This window comes from Marmota monax, unplaced genomic scaffold (genome assembly GCF_021218885.2).
Source record: "Marmota monax isolate L192 unplaced genomic scaffold, Marmota_monax_Labrador192_F-V1.1 WCK01_AAM20220418_F8-fsc00145, whole genome shotgun sequence".
Classification (NCBI taxonomy): Eukaryota; Metazoa; Chordata; class Mammalia; order Rodentia; family Sciuridae; genus Marmota; species Marmota monax.
Window position 1 is genome coordinate 2,295,135 of NW_026695201.1, and position 8,044 is coordinate 2,303,178.

The following is an 8,044-nucleotide window of genomic DNA, read 5'->3' on the forward strand; positions in this document are numbered from 1 at the left end:
TTTAGAAATTTCTATGTACATATGTATGAAATTATACACATACAAGGTTATTCTTAACAATATCGTTTTTAATAGCCAAAGACCAGAAGCAAAACAAGACTCCTTACATGAAGTATTAGTTAAATTAAACACAATGGAGTGCTATGGAGCTATTTTTTCATGCGAGGGGGGGTAATGTCTGAAGAAGGAGAAGGAGAAGGAGAAGAAGAAGGAGAAGAAGGAGAAGAAGAAGGAGGAGGAGGAGGAGGAGGAGGAGGAGGAGAAGGAGAAGGAGAAGGAGAAGGAGAATTATTTCTAATATTTCCAATTAAGAAAATGAAAAATAAGGATAAAGCAAAGTATACATTAAAGAGCCTATGAATAATAATGGAGGATGAAATATTCATCTCTTCTGAATTTTGCAAAAGAAAAACAGTAATCATACAGGGAAAGGTGGCCTCTCTCGGGGTTAGGTAAGGATACAAAGGAGCAGATAGATATGAGAGATGGAGCAAGACTTGTGTTTTGTAGATACTGTTGGATTGCTTTGATTTGAGGACCCTTTAGGCATGTAATTATTTGAACAAATAATTGTGTTTTTAAATAACTTTGTAAGAAGTAATGTATTGTGGCCATATGTCATTGTGTGAGATGCTCTGGGACCTGTCTTCCAGGGCACTCATTAATAACTCCTCCTTTTGCTCTTTAACATCCTAGGATTTAGACTACAGACTATTTACATACACTATATGACAATGTCAGCCTTAAAGCCAGTGCAGAGGGAATGGTGTGATGGTGCCACCATTTAGTCCTGGCTTCTTATAGTTTTTTGTCCTACCAGAATCACAATTTGGATGTCACCATGGGAGAAGTGGCAACTCTGCATACATGTCATTTATGTATGCTGAGAATCTCTGTGCTAAGGATGACCTAAACTTTCTATTCCAAAGAGCAAAACCTAGAAAACCCTTAAGAAATAAAAAGATTGTAGAATGAAAGGCAAGGGGACTTTGAGGTTATGAATGGATTTCTAAGAGAGATCTTGTCCTGGTATTTAAGTTATAGGAGAACTTCATATCTGCCATAGTCATTCCACTCTTAAGAGTTTATCCATCCATTCATTCATTCATTGTTCATATGAATGAATGGTAAGCATCGTGCTAGAAACCAACGGTGTGGTACCTACTGCCTTGAGTTGCTGCATGACACTATGTCCCCACAGTAGAAGTATAAGTGCCCCAGGCTTGCCACAAGGTACAAACTCCACAGAGATAGGGCTCACGGAGCTATCAATTACTGTGACCCAAGCCATTGCAAGGGTAGGCAGTTTCCAGCCATTCTTTAGTGCTGCTACCACAGGAAACCACAGAACTCCTGTTGTGCTCACAGCCACTCCTGGAAAACAAAGAAAAGTCGTTGGAGGAACTTGTGGTGCAAGACAGCCAGAACTGAAGCCCCAAAGCACGAGATTTAGAAGGCAACAGAATGGAAAATTGCACCTAGAATTTAGCAAAGCGGCAGAGACTTCATGAAAGCAGAAGGAGACTGAGGGTTACGCAAAAATGATGCTGGATGCTTAAGTCAAAATGAGAAGCATCATTTGGATTAGTGCCAGGTCTGTCAGCCTCACACATAGCACAAAAGTGAGATATGTGTAAAACTAAGCATTCTTAAGGAAATAGATCCCACTACAGAAACCTATGTGGAAAACTTTTGAATAATGATTGATATTTACATGGCACTTAAAATTCTATTATTCTGCCTATTTTGCAGATAAGGAAACCGAGACACAGGGAAGTTCAATGCGTTGCTTAAGATCACACAGTTAGTGGTAGAATTACTGTCTGAACCCAGGCAGAAAGGCTTCAACGTCTCTTCTCTAACCACCACACCACTCTGAGAAAAAAATAAGGCTAATTGTTTACTAAACACTTAATATTGCTATTTCAAATAATTTTAGAAGATTTTCTCATAGATGTTTCTAAAGAAAAAAGAAAAACTAAGGTCAAAGGAAAGTTATATTGTTTGCTTGTCCAGCATCGAATAGGTAAAATAATGGCGATACTGGGGTTTGAAACAACAAATCCTCTCTTGTTCTCAATACTCAGATCTTCTTCATTTTTCTCACCTTGCTTCCTTTAAGAAGGGTTGCAATCAGAGAACAGAAACTCTCTAAGCTGGAAGGAATGTGAGCAGTCATCCACAGCCAGCCACTCACATTGCAGACAGAGGCCAAGTGAGGCTTGCCAAGGTCACTCAGCCATCTGGAGTAGATTTAAAGTGGAATCTGCGTCTCTGTACAGCAATTCCAGTAATAGTTCTATTTTCATTAGGTAAATATTGGAATCATTCTTCTTTCTTCAGAGGAATATTATGAAGATTAAATTAAAATGTATTTGAAGCAACAGTTACTGTTTCTGACTTAGGGCAGGCATTTAAAAAAAAAAAAAGAATTGATTTTTTTAAGCAGTGAGATAAATAAGAATGAGAAAAATGAACAACAGTGTTCAAGATCCCGACGGCACCCAGTTCTGTTCTGTTCTGCCTTTCTCATTGATTATCTGAGCATCCTTTGGCAGGTATTTGGTGATTTAAATTCACACATTATTAAAGTATGAAGGTTGAATTTAATCGGTGATTCCAAAACTCTGCTCAGTAGAGGAAAGCTGGAGAAACTGGGGAAATAAAAAAGTAGTGTGTGATCTGAGAATTGGGTCCTTATCTCTGCTTTTTATTCACAGGTAAGACTCATAAAGCTTTTTGTTGGTTCACTGCTGATCTTAAAATATGGCTCCAAGTCCTGTTTTAATGTGAACTCCCTGATTGTGAAAGAGAACCCTGACAACATTCTTCAGTTCCTTACCCTTGTCCCACAACACAGTAGTTATCATCTCTAGCTCCCAGCCATCTGTCCAGATAATTCTGTCCCCTAGGAAGTGGACCCTGGTCACTCGACATCTCAGGATCACTGGGCTCCACCAGCTAAATGGCTTCTGCCCCTGGCTCACTGCTGCACATCTAAACCTTCATACAAGTTGTAATTTTAGTCTCCTTTTGGCCAAATTGGCTTCGACCCTTTTCATCCTCCTCTAGAACTCTTGTCTCGACTAAACTGGCGACTCCCTGCTTCAGTTGGTCTTCTTTCTTTCAGAATTCCACAACCCTCTAAGTCAATCACTCAGCTTTCAACATTTGCTCCAGGACCCCATGTTTTTTTCCTCCCTGTGGCATTTCTTCCCCTATTCAATTGGGAAGAAATCAGAGACCTTATCTCCTCTCTACCTACATGGGCCACCTTAGATCAGTTTGGAGTTTGCAGTATTTTTTTGACCTAATAATCAGATTGATTATGTTATCGTTTACTGACTCAGACCAGATGATTGATTAACCAAACAGCTGATTCGCCCAGTTACCCGGAATCTGGATTATGCCGGGTGAGATCATCAGGGTCCCCTCAAAACAGTCTTGAGCCTGTCAGTGACCCTCCTCACCGCCTCCTTCACCTCTTTGTTGCGCAGTGTGTAGATGATGGGGTTGAGGAAAGGAGTAAGGAGGGTGTAAACTAAAGCAATGAGCTTGTCGGTTCCCTCGAGACGGCTCCCCGAGGAGCCCACATACACTGTGAAGGCCGAGGCATAGAACAGTGCCACTACAGTCATGTGGGAGGAGCAGGTGGAGAAGGCCTTGGCACGACTGGCAGCGGAGGGCAGCCTCAGCACAGCCCTCAGGATGTCCCCATAGAGTCCTATAATGAGCATAAAGTTGCATCCAGTGGCCACACCAATCACTGCCCCATGGACCCGAGCGTGCCAGCTTGTGTCCACACATGCCAACCGCATTAGCGGTGCCAGGTCACAAAAGTAATGGGCTACCTCCTTCAGGCAGTAGGGCAGAGTGCCAGTGAGGCTGGCTGGCACAAGCGCAGCTGAGAAGCCAGCCACCCAGGTGGCCCCTGCTAGCCACAGCTGTACCTGTCTGCTCATGAGTGCCTGGTAGTGCAGTGGGCGGCAGATGGCTAGGTAGCGGTCCAGCGCCATGACTCCCAACAGGTAACACTCAGTCATGCCCAAGGAATGGAAGACATACAGCTGGAGGAAGCAGGCGACCGACGGGATGGGTGAGCGCCCGTGGAGCCAGGTGTGCAGCAGTGTGGGCACCGTGGTGCTGACATACCAGAGTTCCAGGAAAGAGAGGACACTGATGAAGAAGTACATGGGTGTGGACAGTCCAGAATCAGTGAGAACCAGGACAATGATGAACAAGTTCCCTGCAAGGGTGAGGAGGTAAATGCATAGGGTCCCCAAGAAAGCAAGAGGTCGTAGTGTCGCAGTGGTAGTAAAACCGTCAAGGATGAAAGTTTGGGTCCAGTTGTGATTGACATGATCCATGATTCCTAGGAATGAAGGGTCAAGACAGAAAAATAAGTAACATCTACCTTCTTCCTGTCTTCAGAAAATATTCCTAGTGCCAGGGACAATTTTGAGCACTTGAAAGCACTTGGAAAATATCCAGTAAAGTCATCACTTTGCAATGGAGGAACTGCAGCCCAGAGGTACATGCTTGTCCAGTTTCATAGTGTTTGTATGTGCCAGGGTTGGAAATAGACACAAAGCCTCCTGATCCCTGTTTCTCCTTTCTGTGTTGTATTATTTGGCTCCAGAGATTTAAGCAACTATATTTCTCCCCTACATCACTATGCAATAAAAGAAGAGAAAGAGAGGAACCTTCTACTATTATGCCTCCCATAGTTCCAACAATAAATGAACCTGCAAAATTGGGCTGGGTGAAGGGAGAAAAGTCAGCTAACAGTGACTGTGGAGGCCTCTTTCAGGAAGCCTGTCTTGAGTGTATAGACTATTTTGGTGAGGACTGGGAGAAGATCAAGGAAATTAAAGATTTCCAGAAGCTCTGAAGTATGATCCCTGACCTCTCATCTCCATGGTAACTCATGATTATTCACCCAGCAGTCACATTACACCTTCTAAAAGGTGACTCTCAAAGAACCAGAAATTCTCAAAGAGAAAAACATGAGTTAGAAGCCCCAAACAAGAAAGATCCTTCTCTGAAACTGGAGATTGGCTGCATGAACTTTCTGACACTAGCAATAAGCATTGAGTTGAGGAACTTCTCACTTAACCTCAGCTTCCTCTCCTCCAAAACAAAACCAAAAAGATTTAATCAGTTCTTTTTAAAACTCTTACAACATAGATGATTTCTTCTTCTTCTTCTTCTTCTTCTCCTCCTCCTCCTCCTCCTCCTCCTCTTCCTCCTCTTCCTCCTCCTCCTCCTCCTTCTTCTTCTGGCAGTACTAGGGATAGAACTCTGGGGTGCTCTGCCACTGTGCTACACATCTCCAGCCCCCTAAATTGCCCAGGCTGCTCTTGAACTTAAAATCTTCCTGCCTCAGCTTCCTAAGGACCTGCCACCACACCAGGCACAACACAGACAAATTAATGCTATTTGGGGTAACTGAAGAGTGAGTATTGGCTTTAGGGTAGCATCAACAGCAATGTCTTTTGAATTTCCCTCCCGCACCCTAACAAGGCTCACCCAGGACAGTTCAAAGCACCCTCCTAGTCTTCTTCAGCTCCTGTCATCTCTTCTGCACCCTCCTGCCCATTGCCTGAACACTGGATGGCATCAGGACCTGTGGCATTATCCTTGCCATCCCTTTTATCCCTGGCTATTGACATTTCAGCTCCTGGGAATGCTCCGTTCTGAAAAGTTCCTTGTCTTATGTTCCCTAGAGTTACCGAGTATGACTTGCTCTCCCTAAGGGGTCCCTCTGGGGCAGGATATGGGGTTCATGGGAGTGAAGCAAACCAGCTGTATTTCTCACATGACTTTTCTCCTCTCTGCAACAAGGCCTATCGCCTTCCATAAGAGACTTGTGGTTTTCTGAAGACAGTTCTGATCAGTGCCTATTGTTCCAGTATAACTATGAACGGTCCTTTTTCAGCCTTAAAAATATTTAGGTTGTACTTGGATGGCAAACTATATGAAAATCCTAGATGCAAGAATATAACTTTGATGCTTCTGCCGAGTTTATGATGTAAAGGTGTGTCTGTCTGTATATAGAATTATCTAGATAGATAGATAGATAGATAGATATACATATATATGCATATGCAATCTTTCTTTTTCAGGAGTGATAAATCTGATATCAACATGGAAGAAGGAAAGAGTCACAGAGTTATACCAGGGGCATCTATCCTATCTTAGTCTATTCAGGCTTCTATGACAGACTACCGCAGACTGGATACCTTATAAACAGTATAAATTTATTCCTGGAGGCTGTTAAATCTAGATCAAGGTGCCACCAGCGTCTGTGTCTAGCAAGGACTTTTCTCATTCACAGATGGCCATCTTCTTGCTGTGACCACATGCAGTGGAGCTCCCTGGAGTCTCCTGGTAGAAGCACCAATTCTGTTCATGATGGCTCAGCCTCACAGCCTTCTCACCTCCAAAGGACCCACCTCCAAACGTCATCCCCCGAGAGGTTAGGTTTCAACAGATGGATTTGGGGGAGACATAAACATTCAGTCCGTGGCACACAATGCCATATTAATACATTGCTTCCCACTTCTTTTCATCATAACAAATTAAAAAAAAAGGATGACATTTGTGTGGCACACGGAGGTGAGCAGAAAGGCTGCTCGCTTACAAATGGAATCTGCCTCAGAGCTTTTCATTCCCTCCTCAGGCCCTGGACAGTCACTCAAAGGGGGAGGGGCAGGGAGATGAGTAGTTCAGGCACCTAACATCTGCATTTGTTGAGAAGCTCTGTCCTGAGGAAGATTTGGAAAAAAAAAAGGGGGGGGGGGCTCAGAAGTTTGCAGGAATAAAAGAGCACAAAGGGGAAAAAAAAGGAGATGTGTTGGGCAAACTGAAGTGTGAGAAAGGGAATGACCTCTGGTGGGGTTAGAGGAAGGGTGCTTAGTCTCTGTTTGTCTAGACTCTGTCTCTGTTTATCTCTGTAATCCTGGACTCTGTTCATTCATAAATGGATAAATACGCTGGACGTTGTACTGGGAATCAATGGTGAGGATATTGTGCTGTTAGCTTTTCACTGCTGTGACACACATCTGAGAAAAGCTGAATGCAGTCAAACATGCTTGTAAGCCCAGCTGTATGGGAGTCCCAGGCAGGAGGATCACAAGTTTGAGGTGAGCCTCAGAAACTTAATGAGGCCATAAGCCACTCAGTGAGACCCTGTCTTAAAATAAATACATAAAAAGACTGGGGATTTAGCTCAGTCGTTAAGTGCCCCTGGGTTTAATTCCCAGTATCAAAAACCCCAAAACAAAACAAAGCAAAAATGCCTGATAAAAACAACTTACAGGTGGAAAATTCACTTTAGATCATGGATTCAGAAGTTTCTGTTGATGGTTGACAGGTTCCATTGTTGGGGACTGAGTGAGGCAGAACATCATGGTGAAGGGAGGGGAGGAAGAAAGCTGGTCAGATCATAGAAACCAGAAAGCAGAGAGTGAAAAAGAAAGAGGAAGCGATTGGGGGAAAGAAATATCTTTCCAGGTTACACCACCAGAGACCTACTTCCTCCCACCATGGCCCACTACCCATAGTTGGCGTCAGCTACAAGTAGTTCCCTCAGTTATCAATAGATAGCCCACTGAGGAGGTCAGAGCCCTTGTGATCCCCTCACCTCCCCCAAAGCTCCATCTCTGAACAGTGCTGCTTTAGGACCAATATCTTCACACATGAGACACCTCAGATCTAAACCATATATACATGTTACCTTGAGCTGTTCGGAGTCCTTGTGTCTCTGCAGAAGGACTGTGAAATTCTGCAAGCTCAGCACATAGTCCACAGTCCACAGTCCACGGTACTGATTTATGTGACTCAAACTCTTGCCAGTGCTTTCTTTGGCTTGTCCTCAGAACATGTGCTGTCAAGTACTATTATGTTGTCCCCACAACCACACACACCTAAAGACAGGTCGAGCAAACTGCAGTGTAGGAGGACCGAAAGAGGCGAATAGGGGGTCCAAAATCTATATATTAAGGGATAATATCAATTTCACAAAGTCAGGGAAAAACACACA

At 43.6% G+C, this 8,044-nt stretch overlaps 1 protein-coding gene across 2 annotated transcripts; it reads right to left on the minus strand.

The window, feature by feature from the left end:
• Positions 1-2,283: 2,283 nt before the first annotated feature.
• On the minus strand, positions 2,284-7,775 carry LOC124082635 (olfactory receptor 6N1-like). 2 transcript variants are annotated; one of them, XM_058574131.1, is made up of 2 exons: positions 7,739-7,775; positions 2,284-4,372 (listed from the first exon to the last, which is right to left on the minus strand). In XM_058574131.1, the coding sequence occupies exon 2, from the start codon at positions 4,365-4,367 to the stop codon at positions 3,423-3,425; it is 945 nt and encodes a 314-aa protein (XP_058430114.1). In that variant the 5' UTR covers positions 4,368-4,372; positions 7,739-7,775; the 3' UTR covers positions 2,284-3,422. The 2 variants fall into 2 exon arrangements, with proteins under 2 accessions (XP_058430114.1, XP_046285063.1); XM_046429107.2 differs by lacking the exon at positions 7,739-7,775 and adding an exon at positions 7,320-7,710.
• Positions 7,776-8,044: the final 269 nt, after the last annotated feature.